Here is a 24,162-nt window from a genome sequence, read left to right on the forward strand (position 1 = left end):
CACGGACAGCGGGAGGGGGGCGGGTGAATGGGCTCACAGACAGCGGGAGGGGGGGGCGGGTTAACGGGCACACGGACAGCGGGAGGGGGGGCGGGCAGGCACACGGACAGCGGGAGGGTGGTCAGGAAACAGCCAGCGGGACAGGGACAAGACGAACAATGAACACAAACATCGTTGTAAAAAAAAAAAAATAATACACGCCCACAGTGGCCACGTCTTCATGACGTTGCGGAGAGGGAAAGAATCGGCGGAACGCCCACCAATCGCCTCGGTAAATGACGGTCAGATCTCTCTTCCAATGGCTAGCCTCCATTTATGGAGCTAGCCAATGGAAGAGAGAGGCTGAACTAAAGCACACAGTGTAAGACATAAGATTTCGCTCTGCGCAAAAGTCTGCTGCGCAGCTTTCGGCGAGGCGAAACCTAAAAATTCTAACAGGGCTAGTGACGGACGGTGGCTTTTTTGTGACAGTACGCATCCAATTAGAAGACCACCTTCTGTCTCAAACTCAAATCCCTGCACTTTGTTACTTCTCCTTCTTGTAATAAACGCTGCTTTTGACACTGAAACAGCAGTTTATCCTCATCTTTTCCAAATAATACATAGAATAAAGGGCATTCTAGCAGAATCTTGCGCACATAGAAATGCATTTTGGCTCCATATCTTGGGAGACACATCTGTTTCGAGCTTTCCTTCTAAAATTTACTGAGGTCTTAGATGCCTGAGCTTGTTTTTTGACAACTGGTGTGATCTGCGACTGACGCACTTAAATTCTGCCAAAACAAACCTCGTCTTTTATCCATCTGTGGTTGATGAAATGAATACTATAAAAAAATAGATTACAACTCACCTGTTATTTACAGGAGTTAGAAGTACAAAGTAAGCAGTCTGTAAACACTAGATGAAAACCATGACTATTATGAGCATTATTTTGTTCAAATGAAATTTACCAAGACTCCCATTACCGCAACGGACTGACTTAAATAGTCTGTTAATAGAAATTGGGTGCCCAAGTGATGGAGGGGGCTGTAAGCTAACCCTCACCACAAGTGCTTTACAATAACAAGTGAATAGAGAGGCGGAATGAGTTACCTTTTTAGTTCATGCTGGTTTACCTCTTGAGTGGGCCTAAAGTAATCACTAGTGTATTTTAAAGTCGCCTGTATAAATTGGGACCCTAGGTCAGTCATGATGACATTCACAGCTTCCGGAACCGTGATTTAAAGCGGATTAAGAAGGAAGACAAATTTGACCTAGGAATTCATTCTGCTCGATGTTTACCGTTGGCTTTGTGGTTTGTAACTTACATTTTCTGGCTTTCTATTTGATGGCTTTGGTTGCTTTAGGCTTTCCAGCTCAAGTTAGGCCCTCCCGTTGCCCTAACCTTGTTTACTGTATTCTCCCACAAACTCGCTGTCTATAAACAGGCCTTTAAATCTTTTTCTTATCTTGTCACATTTGCTTTGCATTCAAAGACCGAGGTCAAATGTCAGACTGCCTCTTCTAGGGAGCTTTGTGTTTATTTTTGTTTCTCTGACTTCCTAGTGAAAGGATTTCTGTGACAATCGTGCTAACTAGTGCAGGTCTGCTTGAGGAAGGCTCTGCAGAGGGTTTTTCCCCATAGAACACAATAACATTTAAATGCCTATAAATGAACTGTGCTGACTATGAAATCAATATATTGGGCGATTACATTTTTGACTAACGGACTGGGCAATGACATTGGGTGATGACACTCATTATCATTTGTGCACTTTATACTTTAATCAGTAAAACAGTATGTTAGTGCAAATGTAATGGTCATTTCAATTAAAGATGCGTTGCCTGTAATAGCAGTAAGCTACCATACCATGCATACTCCATGCTACCCCACTCCACTCTGCACAACTCCACACTTCGCCACTCCACACTGCGTCACTGCACTCTTCTCTGCACCACTCCACTCTACCCCACATTACACTACTCTACTGTGCACTTACTGCACTCTTTGCCACTCCACCCCACTCTATGCCACCCTACTCTGCAACACTGCAATCTACACCACTTTACTCAAAACCAATCTATTCTACATCAATCTACTCAAAACAAATGCGCACTACGCCAACCTACTCAAAACCAATGAACTCTATGCCAATCTACTCTGCATCAAATAACTCTATGCCACTGCACACCACTCTATTCTACTCTGAGTCCCTGCACTCTATGACACTCTGTTTCACTCTGCGCTACTCTGTGCCATTGTTCTCAGTGGCACAGCTATCTATGCCCCTGTACTCACTGCCACTGCACTCTGCCAATGCACTCTACGCCACTCCACTATACCTCTCTGCACTCTACGGCAGTAAACTCTGCAGCACTGCACTCTCTTCCACTCTACTTTATTCCACTCTATGCCATTGCACTCTACACCAAGGCACTCTACACTACTCCAATCAACACCACTGCACTCTATGACCCTCCACTCTATACCACTGCAATCTACGCCACTTCACTCTACTCTGAAATAATCTACTCTGCCACTGCACTCTATGCCACACCCTGCCTCTCCACATCACACCACTGCACTCTATGCCAATGCACTCTACACCACTGTACTCAAAACCAATACACTGTCCTCCACTGCACTTTATGCCAATCTACTTTGCATCACTGCACTGGACGTCACTATACTCTACGCAGTTGCACTCTGCATGATTGCACTTTACGTCACTGCACCACTATACACCAACGCACTCTGCACCACTTTGCTCTGCATCACTCCACTCTTATGCCACTGCACTCTACGTCACTCTACTCTGCCACACTGCTCTGTCCCACATTGAACTGTATGCTACTCTACCCTGCATTGCTCCACTTAACGCCACTGTACTCTTTGCCAATCCACTCTAAGCCACTCTAATATACTCTGCACCACTGCACTCTACGACACTCGAATCTAGTCTGAACCACTGCACTCTATGACACTTCACTCTACACTGAAACAATCTACTCTGTGTCTCTGCACTCCACGGCTTTCTGTTCCACTGTGCAACAATCCACTCTATGCCACTCCACACTACGCCACTCAAATGTATACTGCTGCACTCTATACCAGTCTACTCTGCACCACTGCACTGTACGCCACTATACTCTACGACGCTTTGCAAGGTTGCCCCCACTTTTTGCCAAACTGTCCCTGCCAACCAGGTACACAGAGCCTATTTTTTTCCCTAACACGGCTTTAAGACCAAACCCAGTTGGCACTTTTTGGCCACATGTCAGTCCCTTGTAAATGGTACCCTAGATACCAAGGGCACTGTGGCCAGGAAAGGCCTCTAAGGGCTGCAGCACTTATTGTGATACCCTTAAAGGCCCTGTACCTCTACACTCACACACTGCCATTGCCGGCAGTGTGTGTTGGTACAGAACAAAGTGAAGAGTCGACATGGCACACATCACTGTGTGCCATGCTTACAAACCACTGTCCTGGCATGGGTAAGCCACCCCTCTAGCTGGGTGCACTATACCAGGGGTGAGGGTACAGGTGCATGAGCACTGTACCCCTAAAGTGTCTAAGCCAATTCTAAGACATTGTAAGTGCAGTAATCCATTAAGAGTATATGGTGCTGGGAGTTTGTCTTTACAAACTCCAGAGCACCATAATGGCTTTACTGAAAACTGGAACGTTTGGTATCAAACATCTCAGCACAATAAACCCACACTGATGCCAGTGTGGGATTTAATGAAAAATACGCTCTGAGGACATCTTAAAGATGCCCCTGAAAAATGACCTAACTCTAGTGTCCTGGCTGAGTGGCTGCTCGCCAGTTGCCACCACCTGACATGTTTCTGGACCCATGAGTCGAGAGCCTGCTGCTCTCAGGGGTCTGAAACAGTGCACATCCCGGTACGAGGTGCTAAGCCTCCTCCCCCAGGATGGGCAGGGTCCACGAAGGGGAAGCTTCGAAGTCTTGCCTCCTTTGTGAGCTACCCCAGGCCTTTGCTGCTTCCAGCAACTGACCCCCACAGGTTCTGATCACCACTTTGGGCGGGATATTCGGCAGGAAAACCAAGTGAGAAAATGGGGTGTTCCCACCTCTGCCAACCCCATCCCTCAGGTGGGGGAGACGAGGTGAAGCACAACTCTCAGTCCCCGCTATCTTGCAGATGGGGAGAACCAGCCAACCAGAGAGAGGCATATGCCCTCCTCCCACTGGAGGGTGGCATAATTAGGGGTGTACCCACCCCAAGGAAGGGACCCATTGGTCCCAAACTTTACTTACCTGTAACTACCCTAAATCTAGTATTGAGGGGCAACCCTGAACCTTGCCTCTGCAGATAAGAACCGACCAGAATAAGAAGGACTGAAGAAGCCTTGTTAAACTAAGAAGAGGAGAACGCCCACTGACTTGGTCCCAGCCCTACCGGCCTGTTTGCACCTCGAACCTGCCCCAGTAAAATCTCGGTGTGTCCTGCAGCCAGCAGCCTCAAGAACCCGAAGTACCTGCCCTGCCTTCCAAAACCAAGACTTTGTTTCCAGTGAGCACCAGATTTGCTCACCCACAGGCTCTGGCTCTGGCCAAATCCGCATGTCTGCACCACTCTGCACCCGACGCCCACGACCCGAGTTTGAGTGGCCCAACACCACGAGGAGGTCTCCCCAGTGATCCTGACCTGAGATCTGGTGATCTCTGAACTGCCTCAAATCTCCAATTGATGGCTGCAGCCCCTTTCTGGAGGACCCCGCGACCGGAGCTGGTACGAAAACCCGACGCCTAAAGACACCCCAGCTCCCGACGCCCCACGGCCTTGGGTGGCCCAACCAAGGGTATCCAGGCATCCCAACTTACCTCTCCAACCAGTGGTCACCTCCAGAAGATCTTCGGCCCGAGCCTGCAGTCTTTGTTGCAACCGGAGAATCCCTATTGAAAACAACAGGGTACCTGACGTCAAAACAGCACCCTGCACCCAGCCGCCCCTGGGGGTGTACTTTAGGTGCTAAGTCTGATCTCCCTTTGCCCTGAGCCTAACACCAGGAGCTTTGCTCCCCCAACCTTGTGGCCTGCTCATGAGCAGCCACCAACCGGAGGCCCCCTTTCCCCCATTGGATAACATTGGATTTGGCCTCCACACTCTGCAACGGCCGCCCTAGTGCTGCCGAGGGTGTTCTGAGAGTGCATCCTTGACCCTGGGGTACCCTGGTTCTAACCCCAGAATACCATCTCCCACAAATAAGTACTTACCTGCAAACCGGTAACTTCATTTCCTTCCATATGATTGTATTGACTGTTTTTCCTTATAAATTCTTCTAAGTGTGGAGTTGGTTGGTATGAAACATTGAAAAACTGCTACTGTACAAAAAGTGCATTACTTACCTTTTCTCTAAGAAATGTCTCAGTGTGATTTCTAGGCATATCACACTGATTAGAAAAAGTAATTTAAAAAGTAATGTGCACAGTAATTCTCAAAGTAACTAAAAAGTTATTTTGAACTGTTGACTTACCTGTAATTCAACCAACTGCATTTGAACCTGCATTCAACTGTTCATCACTGCATAAGATTTTGCTAAGTATTATTTCTCTTACCTGCACCAGGCTTGGCTTGGTTCTAGAAATAAAATAACTAAATAATATTTTTGATACAAACAAATTGGTCTAAGTTCAGTCGTTGAGTGTGTGACATCATTTCTTGTGTACAACAAATGCTTAACACTACCCTCTGATAACGCCTTACTGCTCGCCCACATTACCACAAATGGAGAGTAAGCTGCTATCTACTTTTACCTCGGCCTACCTTTGGGATTCCCCTGAACTCTGTGCACACTATACCTCATTTTGGTATAGTATATACAGAGCCAGCTTCCTACAACAATGAACTCTACTCCACTCTAAACCATTGCTCTCTGACACTTTAGTGTGCACCACTCTGTACCACTGCACTGTACACCCATGTACTGTACGGCACTCTACTCTGCAGCACTGCACTCTCTGCCACTGAACTCTGTACCACTCTACTCTGCGCCACTTTACTTTACACCACTCTCAATCAATCAAGTCAATCAAGTGTTTGTTAAGCGTGACTACTCACCCGTGAGGGTATCGAGGCGCTGGGGAGGGGGAGGTGCAGGTTCCAGTCCATCAAGGAGGGGGTCTGTTGAAGAGCCATGTTTTGAGGTTTCTCGTCAAGATGGAGAGTGATTTTGCCTGTCTGAGGTGGAGCGGTAGGGCGCGAGGAAGGAGAAGGAGCGGCCTCCCATTCTGGTCTTTCTGGCATGGGGGACACGGCGTAGAAGAGCTGGGCTGATCATAAGGTCCTTTGGGGTGCGTGGAATTTGAGTTGGTTGTTCAGGTATGCTGGTCCAGTGTTGTGGAGGGCTTTGTGTGCATGGGTGAGAATCTTGAAGGTGATTCTAGCCTCGATGGGGAGCCAGTGGAGTGTGCGCAGGTGCTAGGAGATATGGCAGTGTCTTGGTAGTTTGAGGACCAGTCTTGCGGCGGCGTTCTAAATGTTTTGTAGCTTTAGGGTGAGGTTTTTGTTTATTCAAGCATAGTGTGTTGCCGGAGTCGAGTCTGCTGGTGACGAGGGCATGAGTGACGGTCTTTCTGTGCTCAAGGGGGATCCATTTGAAGGCCTTATGTAGGAGGCGGAGGGTGTGTAAGCAGGAGAATGCGACAGAGTTGATCTGGCAGTCCATCTTGAGATCAGAGTCAAGGATGATTCCAAGGTTGCATGCATGGTCCGTGGGAGTGGGTGGGCTTCCGAGGGCGGGGCCACCAGGTGTCGTTCCAGGCATCAGGGTGTGGGCACATGATGAGTACTTCTGTTTTGTCAGTGTTGAGTTGTAGGCAGCTGCTTTTCATCCCTTTGGCGACGACTTCCATGCCTTCTTGAAAGTTTATGTTTTGCTGCGTTGGGTTTATTGGATAGGGAGAGGAGGAGTAAGGTGTCGTCTGCATATGAAACAATGTTGAGTCCATGGGTTCTGACGATGGGGGCGAGCTGGGCCATGTTGACGTTGAAGATGATGGGGCTGAGGGAGAACCCCTGGGAGACTCCGCAGGTGGTTGGTGTAGGGTCCGAGAGGAAAGGAGGGAGTCAGACCTGCTGTGTTCTGCTGGAGAGGAAATCGTGGATCCAGTCGAGGGCCTTGTCCAGGATCCCTGCGTCGTGGAGTCTGCATGTTAGGGTGTGGTGGGAGACCGCGTCGAAGGCCGCTGAGAGGTCGAGGAGGATGAGGGCTACTGTTTCTCTTCTGTCCAGGAGGGAGCGGATGTCGTCTGTTGCTGTGAGGGGGCGGTTTCTGTTCTGTGCTTTTTCTGAAGCCAGATTGGGAGGAGTCGAGGATGTTGTGCTCTTCTAGGAAAGTGGCGAGTTGGCTTTTGATGACTTTCTAGATTACTTTCGCTGGAAACGGGAGCAGGGAGATGGGTCTGTAGTTTTTTAGGTCGGCTGGGTCCACTGTGAGCTTCTTCTGGAGGGGGTTGATCTCAGCTTGTTTCCAGTCATCTGGGAAGGAGGCGTTCGCCAGGGAGCTGTTGATGGTGTGGCGAAGCACGGGCACGATGGTGTCAGCGGTTCTGTTGAAGATGTGGTGGGGTCAGGGGTCCATGGGGGCCCTGGAGGGGATTGACTTAATCGTCTTCAGTGTGTCTTCAGTGTGTCTTCGGTTGTGGGTGCTGTCCAGCTGTTAATCGTTGGCTTCAGGGTGTCGTGGTAACTGGTGAGGGCTCAGTGTGTTGGTTGTCTTCGTCGAAGTTGTTGTAAATGTTCTTGATTTTGTGGTTGAAGAAGGTGCTGAGTTTGTTACAGAGGTCTTGTGAGGGAGGAATGTCAGTAGACTCGCTGGTGGGTTGGGCGAACTCCTTGATGATGCTGAACAGTTCTTTGCTGCTGTGCGTGTGTGTGGAGATTCTGCCTTCAATCTCTGTTTTTCTCGTATTTCTTATGAGTTGGTGGTGGGCGTTGGTGGCGGCTCTGAAGTTGTTGTGGGCTTCTGTGGATTTGGAGTTCCAGCAGGCCTTTTCGAGGCGGCGGCTTGTGCGTCTGGACTCTCGAAGTTCTGTGGTAAACCATTTGGCTTACTTGGCGTATGTGTTCTTCTTGAGGGGGCTATGGTGTTGGCACTGTCGCAGATCCATCTGTGCAGAGTTCAGACTGCTGTGCTGGGGTCGTCGTCGTCTTCCGTGATAGTTGGGGTGGAGTTGCCGAGTGAGGAGGTGAGCTGGTCGTCAGCGATTTTGGTCCAGTTTCTTCGTGGGAGCAGGTGCTGGTGTCTGTGTATGGTGGGTGTTCTGAAGGTGAAGTGGATGCATCGATGGTCTGTCCACAGAAGTTCGGTGGTGTGGCTGAAAGTGATGGAGTTTCCTGTTGTGAAGAGGGGGTCGAGGGTGTGTCTTGCTGAGTGTGTGGGTTCACTCATGATCTGGCGGAATTCAATGTTGTGGAGGTTGTCCAGGAGAGATGTGGTGTTGGGGTCTAGTTGGTTGTTGAGGAGGAAGTTGAGGTCTGCCAGCAGGGTGTAGTTGGTGGATTCGATGGCTTGCGGGGAGATGATGTCCGTGATGGAGTTGGTGAAAGGTCTGCGGGGTCGGCAGACAAGAGTTCCTCGAAGGGTGGTGGTCGGGCTGGCCTGTATCTTGAAGTGTAGGTGTTCCATCAGGTCTGTGGGCTTGTCGGGAAGTGTGCTCAGCCGGATGGTGGATTTGTGGACAATGGCGATTCCTCCTCCCGGACGGGTGGGGCAGTCCTTCAGGGAGCTCTTGTGTCCTTGCGGAATGGCGATGGTGATGTCCAGTCCTGAGGTGGTGTTGGTCCAGGTTTCGGTGAGGAAAGCTACGTCCGGGTTGGTGCTGTCGAGGAGGTCCCAGATTTCGATGTCGTGTTTGTGAAGTGATCGGACGTTGAGGAGGATGCATTGCAGGGTCTTCGGTTCGGTTGTGTTCTTGAGGGCGGGTTGTGCTGGGTCCATGTTCCTGGCGGTGCTGTAGGTGTGCCGGCAGTGTTGACAGCTGAAGGGTCCATGGGTGTCGGCTGGTGATGCTAGCTTGCAGTTGTTGTTGCAACCTGGGTTGAGTGCGTGGAGTGCTGCTCGTTTGTATCGTTGGCGGTGCGGAGGGCCAGGGTTCCTGTCGCTGGTCAAGGGCAGGTGCAGACAGGCTTGCCTTTGGCACGCCTTCGGTCCGCCAGCGGCGCGGCCGCCATTAAATACGGGTTGGGGAGTGCTGGTCAGCTGGGAGGCGGGAACGCGGAGGACAACTGGCACGGGCTGGTCGCGCTGGAGGGAACGGGTCGCGGGGGCAGCAGCGGCGGGAAAAACGGGGGAAACAAGCAGAAAAAGAGGAAAAATGTGAAGGAAAAAGGGGTGAAAAAAGAAAAGAGAAATGTAAAAGGGTGAAAGGAATAAAGGGTGAAACGGAGTAGAAAGCCGATAAAAATGCTCTAAAGAGTGAAAGTGTGAGAAAGTGAAAGGGTGAAAACTGAGCAGAAATGAGAGGATGAAGGGGACAGAAAGCAGCGCGAGAGAAGGAGTCGGAGGTCCACTGGACCACCAGGGATGAGGCGCAGGTATAACCTGCGGGTGGAGGAGGGCCTCGAACACCAAACACTACGGAAGTGCAGAGGCTCAGGATAGGCCTCACTTAATGGTGGAGCTGCGAGGGTGGGAGAGCAATTTCACTGACAATGAGTCAGTGGTCTTGCTCGCCTGTCCCCGCAGCGGCCGCCATTAAGTAGGGGTCGGGGACGGCTGGACAGCTGGGAGGCGGGAGCAGGGAGAGGAACTGGCTTGGGCTTGTTGCGCTGGGGGGGAAGAGCCATAGGGACAGCAGCGGCGGGAAAAACAGGGGAAGCAAGCAGATGAAGAGGAAAAATGTGAAGAGAAAAAGGGTGAAAAAAGAGAAAGATATAAAGAGTTAAAGGGTGAAAGGAATAAAGGGTGAAACGGAGCAGAAAGAGGATGAAGGGGGAAGAAAGTGGCGCAAGAGAAGGAGTCAGAGGTCCACTGGACCACCAGGGATGAGGCGCAGGTATAACCTGCGGGTGGAGGAGTGCCTCGAACACCAAAAACTATGGGAGTGCTCAGGAGAGGCCTCACTTAATGGTGGGGCTGCGAGGGTGGGAGAGCAATTTCACTGACAATGAGTCACTGGTCTTGTTCTATTGCTCTCTACACCAATGCACTCCATTCCACTACTCTATACCACTCCACTTTTCTCTGCACCACTCCACTCTGCACCACTCCACTCTACTCTGAAACAATCTCCTCTATGCCACTGCACTCTACGCCACTGCTGTCAATGCTATGCCACTCTACTCTAAACCACTGTGCCACAGAGCTCTACCGTGCACTACTATACCCTATCCTGCACCACTCCACTCTACTCCGAAACAATCTACTCTACTTCATGCCACTGCACTGTACACCACATACTCTACGCTATGCCACTGTACTCAAAACCAGTGCACCTACAAAACTGCATCTATGCCAACTACTTTGCACCATTTCATGTTACGCCACTATGCTATACAGCATTCTACTCTATGCCACTGCACTCTACACCACTGCACACTACGTCACTCTACACCACTGCATGCTACATCACTCCACACCACTCTGCCTCTCTATTCTACCCTGCACCACTGTACTCCACGTCACTGTTCTCTGTGCCACTCTAAAACCCTGCACTGTGACACACTACTCTGCATGACTGCACTCTATGCCACTGCACTCTACTCTGCACCACTGTACACCACTCTACTGCACTGTACACCACTGCACACTCTGCCAATGCACTCTACCCAGCACCATTCTACCACTCTAAGCCGCACTGCTCCACTCTACGCCATTCTAGTCAACTCTGTGCCACTCTACTCTGCACCACTCTACTCTATCCCATTGCACTATACGGCTCTGCAATCTACTTAGCATCACTCTACTCTCTGATAGTGCATTTTACGCTACTCTACGTAACTAAACTTTACACCAATGCACTCTACATTACTTTACTTAAAACAAATGCACTCTATGCCAATCTAATAATACTGGTCTCAGCGCGAGGACGGTGGACTCCATTCTTCCTGCTCCGAGATGTAGCTCTGTGCTTCACATTATGTGACTGGATGTCAAATAGCTTCACCACACCTCAGCACCACGAAGAGGTGGGAGCCCCCATGTCCTGGTCTGAGAAAATGTTGCATGTGCCGTGGGGCTGGGGCTACTGCAGAGGGTGGGTGCACCGGTGCCAGGAGTCAGAGCGGGGTGTGGGGGGGAGTTTCATGACAAGGCAGGATGATTGCATGAGTTGAGAGCTACACAAGCTGAATGGCACAGTTTGTGTGGAGTGAAGAGACAGGCCACAGTTGATGGAGAACACTGCTTCCAGAAATTGGAGGACAAGCGTACAGGCTACAGGCTCTGCTCCCAGGCTGCGGGGCCTGGGAGCGGAGCTGAGGGAGCTGATGGGACAGAGGAGAGAGATAGACTACTGGAGCTGAGCGAGATTGGAGCCATTGGTGGAGAAGGCAAGGTGTAGGTGGTCGATGAGACAGGCTAGAGATGATGTCTGTAGGAGAAGGGGCAGGGTGGCTGGAAGAGGGGGGCGAAGGTGGCAAGAGGTGCAGTAGAAAGGCTGCAGGAGCTGGAGACGTGGAAACACGACGCTGAGCTCCGTTCTAACACTAGCCAGCTGCTAAATACGCAGCCCCACAAGCCTGCGCTTTCATCATGTGATCTGTCACTCTGTGCCGCGATGCGTTGGCTCCCAACTGTTTGTTCTTAAACACTTTAGGTTTTAATATGCCTTAGCAAGGTTTAAGCAGCAGTGAGCAGGAAAGGGAGGACAAAGGAGAAAGCAATTAATAGAAGTCTACGAGTCAGCTGTACCTGAAATGGATCGGAGAAGACTTATATATAGGTTATAGCGAGGGTGGGGGGGTATTTGCCAGCTGTGTGTGATGCCACTTTTGCATTATTTAGATTCGTTCTCCAACCACCATATACATAGACACAGACCGTTTCTGTGCACTGATTATCAGGTCGAGCCTAGTGCAGCGCCCATGCACTGCTCTAGGGGAGGGCCTCTTGGAATCCCTCCAGACTTTCATAAAACTTGTGAGTGTGGCTTTAGTTTTGCCACACATTCTATTGGCCTTTGCGTGTGGCTTTCAAAAATTGAAAGCACGCAATTGGCCAAAGGCAGGTGCTTGTCCCGCCTTTTCTCTAAACGTTAACTCCCATGGCCTAGGGGTCTCGGGAGTGAGCAGAAGCGCGGCCGGGTGCTAGCTGCATTCCTGGCTCATGTTACTCATTAACCCAGCGCGGTTGCTTTCACTTTCACAACCGCGCTTGATTTCAATTCCATAAATGGCACCCCCTCAGACTTTCGCATGGCTTTGTGTGGTTTTCTATTCTTGTTTTAAATGATACAGCAGCATACCGTATAATCTTCCTATCATTTAAAACCGTTGAAGTTCACAAGTCAGTGGTGACTTTAATCATTCATCGGTACTCTTTTAAAATTATGCTGCCCCTGCTGCATTTGCTGCTGGTGTGCGCGTGCCTCACTGTCCAGCACTCGGCGTAGGACAGATCCCAAGATCTGCTGGGCCCGCACTCTTCAATCAAACCAGGAAGCCCATGCCGGCATCATGGAGGAGAAGGAGGCGGGCAGGGCTAGGGTGCGTCACTCGAGCAACTGCAAAGCCAGGGCGGTGTGGAGCCTCAACCGTGACATACAGCACAACACCCCTATCATCGCACGGATTTCGCAGCGATCCGAACTCAAAGAGCAACATGGAGGCCGTCAAAGTATTCAACAACTAGGTGAGCATCCGAGGAGCATTACTGTCTGCACAGATTTCTTCCTGCACAAGGACTGGGAGCCAGTATACAGTGGACTGGGCCAGTGGCCTGGAGTGCAAATGAGAACTCTAGGTGTCTCGTAGCACCCTCTTTTGGAGCCCGTGCCTCGTTTTGCAGGGGCAGTTTTCACAATAGCTATCAGATCTGCATTCGTGCGATGCAGACGGCGTTATATTCCCCCGGATCTAACTTCCCCCGTAGCAGCCCCCCCCCCCCAAAAAAATGCACATGGATTTAAATGCTACTTAAACCGCAGCACGCTCTTCCGCTTCTTGGGTGCCCAACCTTGCAGATGGGGTGCTCAGTGTCAGATTTGCAACTGGGCTGCACCAAATTCACAGTTTAATCAGTGTTCATACAGCGGTAGGTAAGAGTGTACTACGCTTTGTGACCCATCTATGGGCAGTGTCTTTGGGTTATAGGTATTACTAAAAGCCATTTTATATTTTCCTGCCCCCTTTCACCGACTCAATCAGTGCAACAACAAAGTTACACCCTGTGGTATTGATTATTCTACAACCCCCCTGGTTCATACTATGCTTAGCCACGACGTTGAATCTCGTGAGAAGACTTATAGATGGATACATCTCAGGCAAACCGCCATGTCTGAAGGGCCCAAACGAAAACAACCTTTTTAGCTGCAGGACTTTTTCAAGAGGTTGTGTTTTGTCATTATTGGCCTATCTATAAACGTGTACATTATTTCTGTTCATTTTTAACTCCTCTTTATAGATTATTTCTGTTCAAATGTAGAAAGTGTTGCTTCCCTTTCCGTTCATGTCAAACGTTTAAGGTGAAGTGTTCTTGGTGCAAATGGATTTTCAGTTGTTAACATAACTATCAGTGTGTCCATCAGACATTTATTTGTTGAGATGCAGCTAGCTCTTTGTGGTAGAGGGCCAGCGGCACGTGCCGGGATCAAATACTACTATGCGCTTGATCTATATGTGCTCAGTGTTGGCATTGCCACCCATACACCAAGTGGTAGTGTTAACCTTTATAGTCCTGCATGCATGCACAGCCAAGCAATGCTGCAGTCATCTTGGCCATGTCCTAGTTAAGCATTTTCTGCATACTTTCATTGTTACCTATTTAACGTAAATCTTAAAACAAGCAGACATCGGTGAAGCAGTGTAGTGAATCCAAGAGCTGCTATAAGTGTTGCATCTTGCTAAGGCCAGTCTGCACTGTCAAAGGGCTGGAGAACTAACTGTAAACAAACCTAGTTTTAACAACATTATGTGTACAAATATTCAGGAAACCGTTTTTAGATGTAAAACCAAGTTCGGTTTTAGGTACTTATTTGACTATTACCATATGGGTGTGTCTGTCTGTCTGTCTGTCTGACTGACACAAGCTTCCTACACCTCACGCAGCTTTTCAACCAGGAAAGAAGACGAGCGTAGACCCAGGTTTAGTGCTAGTTTTTTAATTTTCAGAAACGCCGCCATCACGACGCGTTTCGGCAGATCCCTGCCTTGATCACATGACAACATTGATGTGTACCACCTCATGGAAAACATACCATACTTTTACATAGTAAGGGATCAGATGCTTTTTTTGGGGTTTGCATCTTTTTACACTAGAAAGAAACAAATGTTTATTAAATACATTTTATAACAGGAAACCAAAGTTTTCCTGACATAGTACTTTATGGCAGTATTAATTGCCCACATAATGTGTATTAAATATCAGTAAAACCATAATTTCGACAAACTCTCTCTATATATATATATATATATATATATATATATATATATATATATATATATATATATATATATATATATATATATATATATATAAATGTGTGTGTATATATGTGACAGCTGGGCGTGGTGTGTGTGTATATATGTATGATCCAAATTTTCCACGGCCGGCTGTAGATGTGTACTTTTACTCATAACTTGAGGGAGTGTGTCACAAGATACCATTATCCTACTGTTGCCTAGTAATTTCCCAAGTTTTTTTAAATACATGTAGTGACACTCCATTGCTTTTGCTCTATGCATCTAGACAATGTGATTTTCTGACCTCAGACAAGGTTCAGCAATGTGAAGAGACTTCCCAGCTGCTTAAATCACAATAGAGCAGTCTAGGGGACAATTGCTGGCGAGAGTCCGATTGGCGAGACCTATTGGCTATGCCAGTGCTTGTTACTTTCATCTCATCACTATTAACCGCATGCGTGCTCGTACGCGGAGATTTTTAAAAGCGCATGTTACGTGACGAGCTGGGCTCGTCATCAGCGTACCAGGAGGCTACCTCATGACGAGCCCAGCTCGTCATCAGCGTGGAAGGGGTTAAGACGGTCATTTCCAGTGGCTGATAATATGAAGTGGCTCTGAAGCTGGAAATAAAGCTCTCCAACTTGGGGCTCGACTGTGAGCTTTACCCACATGGCGTACGAGAGGTTATCCTTCACCTGGACCCTACTCTGCCTCTCCTACTGTCCAATGTACCTTGGTGAGCCGGGCGATCTTTTTGCACATTTGTATATGTACTCGGAATTAATTGGGACACAATTCGGCCCGGGCAGCCCAAAAAGGTGGCCCAAATTCGTAGATTGCAACATTTGATTATACACTGCTTAGTTAGTTATTGAAGCTAAATGATGATAAACATTTGCGGTAATAAAAGTATTTTAAAGTATATAGAGTCAGTACCTGAATAGGAAATTAACATTTCAAGAAAAAAATATACTTTGGAAGCACATAATATTAAAAAATACTAGGCACAGTTGTGTTTTTTACCCATACGTTTGCTGTGGATGTTTTAATTAATGTTCACTGGGAATCATGATGGGGATGAGACCTAAACAGCCTTTTACTCTCACGTTTTTATGATATTCATTTTATTTTTTGCAGTACTTAAAAGAGGCCTTCCAATGTTCAGTCTTGTGAAAGGTGCATATGTTTTTTCTGTTTTACTTGTGGCAAGAATCATGTGTACGTTCTGAGAAAGGGAATGGTGCTAGTGTGTAAGCGCAAAAATAAACAGAATATAGTGTCACTTTCCTTACATGCAGTTTTATATAGCATCAACTAGGCCAGAGGCATTGGAGCGCTTTATGTGTGAACCAGATATAATTAAAGAGGGCCATATTATTTTTTTTAGGTTCATGAGGATTACGTGATTTGCCCAGAATCACAAGATGTCGAACTGATCCCGGGACTTGAACCTGGTTTCCCAATTTCTAAGTCAACTGAGGCCACCTCATCCTGTCCCTGTTGACTGCAGTAGTTGTTACCTGGCTGACAAAGGAGAAGAGCAGATACAGATGTATCTCCACTGCTTGCATGAAGTGGAGGACAAAAACTGAGGCACGTCCTCACTGGCCCTCTGAAACCCCCATCTCTCCATGCTCCAGTTCTCTCCCCTGCTGCAGGCCCCTGAATAGTGAGAGCTAATGGGTTCCCATCAGCACCTCCATGAGGCCTCTGTCACCCCGGACTGAGGTAGGCACACCTCATGCTGTGACAGTCAGAGCAGCCCATTGTCATTCTGCCGCTGACTTTAGCCGACTGGCCTGACTTCAGCTTCATGGGGTCATGTTTTGTCAAGGCTGTAACAGCCTTTCATGCTGTGCACCAAGGGTGGAGTCCAAAAAAACGGCCCACCAACTGGCATCCTCGAGAGGCCCTTAGGCCGATAACCGATTACCCGCCTTACCAATCCGAGGCTGTATATATTTCTTGGCCGTACTCCTCTGCAAGGTCGGAGTACTTGGTTTTCGACTGGTTGCGGATCACAGGCCTGAAGCCATTATATGTTCTCCTCGGAGTGGCAGTAGCTTCTGGAAGGCTTCTCGCCCAATGGAGGGATAACAGAGGCGGCGGAGGTCTCACGCAAAGGTCTCACTACCAACATTAAACTCAATGAGTTCTCAAACAGTATTTGTACTCTTCAAAAGCATGTGCCCACTCCGCAGCCAATAAATGTTTCAGAATTCTGACCAATGCACTAAGATTGGCTGAGGGGGCGACACTGCTCCAATGCTACCTTCACTTTAATTTGTCCCGCTCACACTATGTTCGGTTGGCTGCTACACAGTCCAGATGTAAAGACATCACAGGGACGAACACAAATATCTCACTACCCTGACTCCAGGCAGCACAGTGCACATCTTCCCCTCCAAGCTCCTTGTCTAGCTGCAAAAATAAGCGCAACGGGATGTGGATTTATTTTCAACCAAATGAAGCCGATCCCACAAATGACACGAACATCATGAAATTAATTATTGAAATGAAAGGCAATGGCCTACATTATAGGGTGACCAGAATTTTAAACCAAAAAAACCGGGATATTTCACGAAAATACTGCAGTTTGTAGGTCTCGCCTACGCAGCGTGCATGCACTTCATTGGAGACCTTTAGCCATCGTTTGCTCTTTTTCAAAGCACATACTCGTGCTTATGGCGGCATACGCCTTGCGGGTGTGTGGCGCGGTGCTCCACAAGCACGAGTATGTGCTTTGAAACAGAGCAGACTGCTCCCCCAAGCATGCACGCGCTGCACGCCTTTTTATTTTTTTTACTTTTAGCGTGAGCCGTGTGTTCTCTCTAATATCACCACGTTTATGGCAAATACTTTTGAAAAACATTAGCAGTTCTTGTCAAGATTCCTGCTGTGAGAAAGTTGCATCCACCTATACTTTCCCGTTAAATAATATTATTTGTGACTCAGTGGCTGCTGGGTAACACATCGTGTTCACGATCGTCATTCAGCTAAGGTTTCACTGCATGTGTTTTATTTCACTTTTGATAGTCTGGAAATGACACTTTTCCGAGGGTTATACAGAATAGTTTGTAACTCCAAATGCAGTTTAGATAAATACATTTTAAGTAGCCTCACAAACTTAGCATTTCTTCAGTTTTTCATGAATTGAAAGATTTCCAGATACTTCGCTCCTAGACAGTAAATAGTATGTTTTCTCGTAATGAACCTACTTTTTTGCTTCTATGCTGATTCTGTTTTCATAATACTTTTTAATAATGTAATGGAGATTTTTATTGTGCCATTTTAACAAACATTTAACCTCTCAATGCCATTGTCGACAATCAGATGGAAAAAATAAGTTCTGTTTTCGATTTGGTGGCTCTTTTGTATTAGGCTTTATCAGATTTTAGTCTGAAGGCTAAGGTTCGTAAGTATTCGCTATGTGCTTACTTTGCTACCCAGTGGAGCATTTCCCGCGGAAAAGAAATGCGCATGGATATTTTTGATAGCTAGCAGATTTGGAAACACGTTGGCCAAATATATGTTTTTTTAATTATTGTCCAATATGTGTTGGTACTGGCTCATACGTTAGTGTATCGTGAGGTATTGTGGGCATTGTGATAACCAGCTGTATCTTGCGCATGTGCTGTGTTGGATGTACTTTCAGAATTCTTTTGAGGGTTTATTTATTCATGGTTGGTTATAAACAGCTACAAGGCCTTCCCCTGGCTGTGTTTGGGTGTATGTGTTTTGGCCAGTGTACTCTGTTGGCAGTTATTGTGTGTTTTTTTTTGTATTTTTATGTGCATGTAATGTTCTCTTATGTGGTATATTTGGAGATTGTCGGCTGTATGTGCTGCATTTTGTCATGTTTGGGTTTAGGAGCATACAGTGGGAGAAAATTAGACGAATCTGAAGTCACTGCACTCTAAAAACGAATGAATACATCTTCATTTGGTATGATCGCAGCTTGCGCGCATTAGTACTTTAGCATCACTACCACAGCCTTCGCCTATACATTGAAAGGGGAAAAAGAGAGTATACTCTCTTGCCAATCTGTGGTCTTGCGTTACTATACATCTGACCACCATCTAGTCCCCACCAATACCCAATAGTTGTTAAATCTAACCTAAAGCGAAACATTTATTTTATCACTTTTGAATTTATTAAACAAAAAAAACAACCAATGTGCTCTTAAAATATAAAAAAAAAGAACTGCTTTGAAACACGACAAGCAGGGGCTCAATTTTCTGATTATTGAGACAAAATTTCAATTTCTGAAGTAATTGTCGCTCCATAAGACTAATTAGTACACTAATTAATTTTGTAAGGATTTTCTTTAAAGTCTGCACTTCCATCCTTGTTACATCAATTCCGAAGTCTTGAGAGACTTTGTTTCTTACCACAAAATTAGGGCCTGTGTTACTTACTGGTTGGATATATATATACTTTGCCAGTAATATCAACCTTTTATTGGACTTCTTTTAGTTGGCGTCTTCACACTCTGAAAGAACCACAATAGATCAGTGGTCTCAAGCAGCCAATAGCATGCATCTTCTTTTTCTTTCCACCCACAGATTGAAATCACTCCTCGTTATTTATCGACCAGGTTGCAAACTTTGTCCAGCCTGAAGGTGTTGCATCTTTGTTGAGGATACATATATGCAATGGTTAGTGAGACCAGAAGCATTATGAGCTATTGGAAGTTGTCCAACTGTCTGTAACACCCATGATTTCTATTTGTGGGCGCCCGTGTTTATGGCCTATATCGTTATAAAACCTGGTGTTCCCCTTGTATTTTCTCTGATGTACTAGTGACTCGACAGAGACTGGCCGGCCATTCAGAACACCGCTTGAACCAAAATAATTTAAAATAATGCATGGCCTGTCGTGGAGGTAGCAACCGTTGTGCACGGGCAGGGTGATGTGTGTGTGTGTGTGTGTGTGTGTGTGCATGTTACCAGGGACTGAACTTGTCCATGTTTAGAGTTCTTCCTTGGTTTAAAATGGCTAAAATGGACAGCTAATTTAAGCAAGCATTTTCATTGCATTGCAGTAGGTCTCGCATTTGCAAGATTTTTAGCTATTGGCATGGTAAATGACAATGCTTTTTATTTATGTGTTTAAAAAATCTGCAATAATAAAAGGCATTGTCATGTACAATACCAATAGGCCAAAGTTTTGAAAATGCGAGACCTATTACAGAAGCACTAATTAACTAATTAACAACCAGCATTGCCAATAGGTCTCGCCTTTGGGACCTTATAAGTGATTAGCCATGCAGCAGTTGATGTTGTTGCACGAAGGATATTGTGCTACATAAATAAATGCTTATAAGGCCCCAAAGGCGAGACTTATTGGCTATGCCAATGCTTGTTCTTCAAGCAAGCGCACAGAATGACAGCGCTCCTCAGCAGAGAATTACAGAACAGGCAGTTAGAACATACATAAAATGCAGTTTTTAAACCCAGAAGCTTGCCTGGTATTAAATGTCTTTCTTGAAACAAGTGCTAACTACCTCTGCTTTGTAAAACATAAAAAAGCACCTCACAGTTTTCAGTCCCCTCTCTCTAAAAACCGGGACAGGAGCTACATTTCCTGAAATCTGCCGGGACAGCAGACTAAAAACCGGGATCGTCCGGGCAAATCCGGGACGTCTGGTCACCCTACTTCAGTAGAAAGCATGGAATTATAGGAGTGATGAGCAGCGTGCGCCGGTGAACTCCTCTCCGCCTTTGGTAGGCGGAGTTTTTTTGCCAAACTCTGCGCTCCAAGCAGAGTGGCAAAACTCTGTGAACTTCGCAACCGGGGCAGAGTTTGCCGCCCAGGCCTATGACGGCAGCAAGGATCAGTTAGATCCCTCACTCACAGGGGCAGCGAAGGCATTTTGTTAGAGACCGATGACAGTCTGATATGGCCCAAAGAGGAGCATGTAATGAATGGTTGGTGGTGAACACTCGCAAACCTGCAATGCGTTTTTATTTAGGCGCCTCCTAAGCAGAGTTCTCACTAATCAATAATTGGACAAATAGTATATAAGCCTGGTTTCACACACCGAAAATTCAATGCCATAGCGAGGTGGCATGTGTTGCATTATTGCAAATACGTCTCGCAGTTAAATTGGAGCTGATGTTTCTCTCTCTCTTGTTTTAGTTGCACATGTTTGGTGTCCTGAAAAACAGCATTGGAATAAACAGTGAAAATGCTGAATCCTTTCAGTTTGACTGCCTTGATCATTTTTCAAAGGATCTTCTGTTTGCTGGCCATGGGATACAAATCGCTGATGGAGGATGGATCATACCAACTGATAATCACAAGGCGGGAAAAGAAGAACTTTACAGGTAGGAGCCCAATCCTGGTTATGTCTGCCATCTTCATTACTTCCCTTAAAATAGTTTCTTTAGTAGAGAAAATCCACCAACAATTCGAGAAATATAATTCGTAATCAGGCTTATCTAGAGTAGAAGAGTAATGTGGTAATATTTTTATTTTTTGGACTCCCTAAGTAATTATAGAAAAGTAAAAAAAAGTTTCTCCCGCTGCTTTTTTTTTTTTTAAACTGACTTGTTTAAACCAGTTCTGAAATCTTTTTGCAACCTGCTTTTTTGATGCATTTAATTTTGCACTAGAGATTCTATTTTCATTCTTCATGTTTGCAAACATTAAGGGGTGTGTGGGAAAGGTGATAGTGTGGTCATGTATTATAAGGAATAAAGTACTCACTGCCATACCTGCTAAGGATATTGCAGACACATCGGATTTCCATAACTTTATAAAGGAACTCAAAATTCAGCCTCGTTTCTCTGTATCGTCATGGCTTATAAAGTGTTGCAGGGGGTATTTTATCCCATATATATTGCTCCTGATTGAATGCTGATTTACAGCGTCTTTCATTCCAAGTTGTTTTTAATTTGTGCTCAAATTGTTTTAAAATGTTCTCACCTAGAATTTTAAGATAGACTGTAGAAGAAAGTAAGTCTATGCATTTCACTTGTATATAATTTTTTTAGTTTACTGAAACTCCTGCTGTTCTTCTTTAGACTTACTTTGATTTTAAACTTGTGCTTTTGGAAACATTTGCCTCCTTATATCAGGACCAGGGACTTTTAGGTCAGCAGTGTAAATAATAATGTATATAGGGGATACACAATAGAACCATCTCAAGCAACCTTGACTGTCTAGTTGTTCCAGTCCTTACTTGCGTTACCTCTGTACTTTCCTCTGGCTGATTAGTTAAGGCTGACTGTTTGCTTTAGCCCTTTTCTGAACTGCTTTCAGAGTTATTATCTGTCGTTGATTAAAACTTACAGATTGCTCAAGCAGCTCAAAACCCACCTCTTAAGGCTGTAGTCAGTTTTCTCTACGGTGGACTTCGGTAGCACCAGGACACCTTGTGGGGTAATCGTGCACTTTATAAATTCTCAATCAAGCATGAGGCTCTCGTAGACTCCAACGTGGAACAAGCATCGGCAACACGGACAGGTCTGGTCTTAAAAAGGTATTAGCCAACTCCTTGGCCGATACTTATTGCAGGTGCTGAATGTTGGATCTGGCTCTTTCTGCAGGGTCACCCAAGATTTTCATCTTCCTTTGCTGAACCCATTTTCCATGTACCTTACTCATGCTAACCACTGGTTAAGTGCTTGTGCTCTCTCACTCTTTCTCTTAAACATGGGGTAAAATTGGTGTACAGTCAGTTGGCATACTTAATTTACTTCTAAGTCCTTAGTAAATGGAACTACATGTACCCTGATCTGTAAATGAATGCTACTAGCGGGCTGCAGCACTCCTTGTGCCACCCACTACAGTAGCTTTGTCAAACGTGTCTCCAGCCTGGCACTGCAGCCTTTAGTGCAGTTTTTAAAGTGTTATTTCGATATGGCGAAATAACCCTTTTTCCAGGCTTAAAACTCATTTTAATATTTATAATACCATTAAGTTAGGCCCTAGAGGATTATAGGGCAGGGCTCGGAATTTACACATGTCCTAGCAGTGAAAACCTCCTAAAGTTATTTTTCACCGTGGAAAGGCTCTCTTTCCTAGAGACTAACAGTGGTTTATCTTATTACTCTTAGTAAGTGATAGCTTCAATTTGGGAACAGATAGAGAAATTCTTCTTCCACTCCTCTAAATTGTCATTTAAAATCCTCTTTAGTTCTGTGTGCGGTAGTCTTGCACTGGTTTGGATGGTCAACCTGTCCCGGTATGGTTCTGTGTGATTGACTGGTGCCCCTGGACTTTAACCCGATGTTCTTTGGCTTCCCGGGGACTTGGCTCCTCGACTCAGGCGGGTGGCTGGGTGCGTTTACTCCTGTCTCCCGGCCCTCCCCCGTGTATGTCTGTGTGTGTTTCCCATCCCTCGTTTCCTTCTCTTCCCTTCCCATTTTTGTCTTTGTTTCCGACTTAACTTTGCTCCGCTATATTTCGGGTTCTAATTAGGGCGACAGGCACGCTGCGGGGGGGTAGGCCGTAGCCTTCTGCAGGGGTGCAGGGTGGGCTTTAGGGGTGGGTTGGGGGGGTCTGTCCGTATTGGGGGGTCTTTTTCCTCCCTTATTTCCTCTTTTTCTGTTCTATGGCTCTTGTGTGTTCACTTTTTCCGGGTCTCCGTCTCCTCCTGTATCCCCCTGGGGAGTTTCTGTGACTTTCGTATTCCGGTATGTATCTGATTGTGGCTCGCTGGGTAATTCGGTATCGATTTTTTGCTATGTCGCTTGCCGGACTCTATTATCCTGCTTTCACTCCTGGGGGTGCGTGGTTTGGTGGGAGTCCCTTCTTTCGTTCCCTTTTTCCCTCTCCCCTTTTTCCTCCTTTATGGGGGTCCTTTTATTTTTGTTGGGGTGCGTATCGTATTGTCATTTATTATGTGGGCCTTTTTGATCATGTCTCCTCAATTTGGGTGGGGGCGGCGACGGGTAGGTGCGGTTTGATTGATGCCATTGTCGTTTCTTTATATTCCGATTACGTTTATACTCTTTGATAGCTATGTTGGTATGGCCTCTTTTGTCATTCTGTGATCGTAAGATGGCGGCTTGCCGCGGCCCCTCCATGGTTGTTTTTTGCACGGCCCATGATTCTTCTGTTTCCCTACCCCGCATTAGAAAATTAACCTTTTATTGTCCTGTTCTTGCTGATTGCTCGATGCTCTTATTGTTTCTCCTGTGCTCCTGGTGACATATCCTGTTGAAAATTTGTTTTTCGTTTATTACGTTATCTACCATGTGGTGGCCAGCCCTCGTGGGTTGTAGGCCCGTATTTGTGAGCTTTCTTTGTACAATAAAGGTTTTTAAAAAAAAAAAAAAAAAAAAAAATCCTCTTTAGTGGTTTTAAGTTAACATTCTGAAAATGCCACTTTTAGACAGTTGGCATTTTTCTGCCTAAAGTAAATATGCAGTTTAATGACTGTGAATGGCTATCCTGAGGTGTGTAATCCTTCCACACATGGAGACAATAAGGGCCTGGGTGTAGAGTAATTGGGTCTTCCTAACAGGACGGCTTGAGAGGAGTTGTGCCCTAAACTGTTTACACTTCAAAGCACCCTGCCTGCAGCACACATAAAGGAACCAGACATCACACTTGCCACTTGCTTTTGTTGCCCTAGACAGTTTT

At 46.4% G+C, this 24,162-nt stretch overlaps 1 protein-coding gene across 2 annotated transcripts in view; it reads left to right on the forward strand.

Moving 5' to 3' along the window:
• BRCA2 (BRCA2 DNA repair associated) overlaps positions 1-24,162 on the forward strand; it is a 480,797-nt gene that overhangs the window by 227,480 nt on the left and 229,155 nt on the right. For both annotated transcript variants that reach the window (XM_078657152.1, XM_078657154.1), the window contains exon 17: positions 20,710-20,897. In XM_078657152.1, the coding sequence (XP_078513278.1) occupies positions 20,710-20,897 (188 nt within the window). The remainder of the gene's footprint in view (positions 1-20,709; positions 20,898-24,162) is intronic.

The sequence above is a fragment of the Lissotriton helveticus genome, chromosome 8 (assembly GCF_964261635.1).
Source record: "Lissotriton helveticus chromosome 8, aLisHel1.1, whole genome shotgun sequence".
NCBI classification, from domain to species: domain Eukaryota; kingdom Metazoa; phylum Chordata; class Amphibia; order Caudata; family Salamandridae; genus Lissotriton; species Lissotriton helveticus.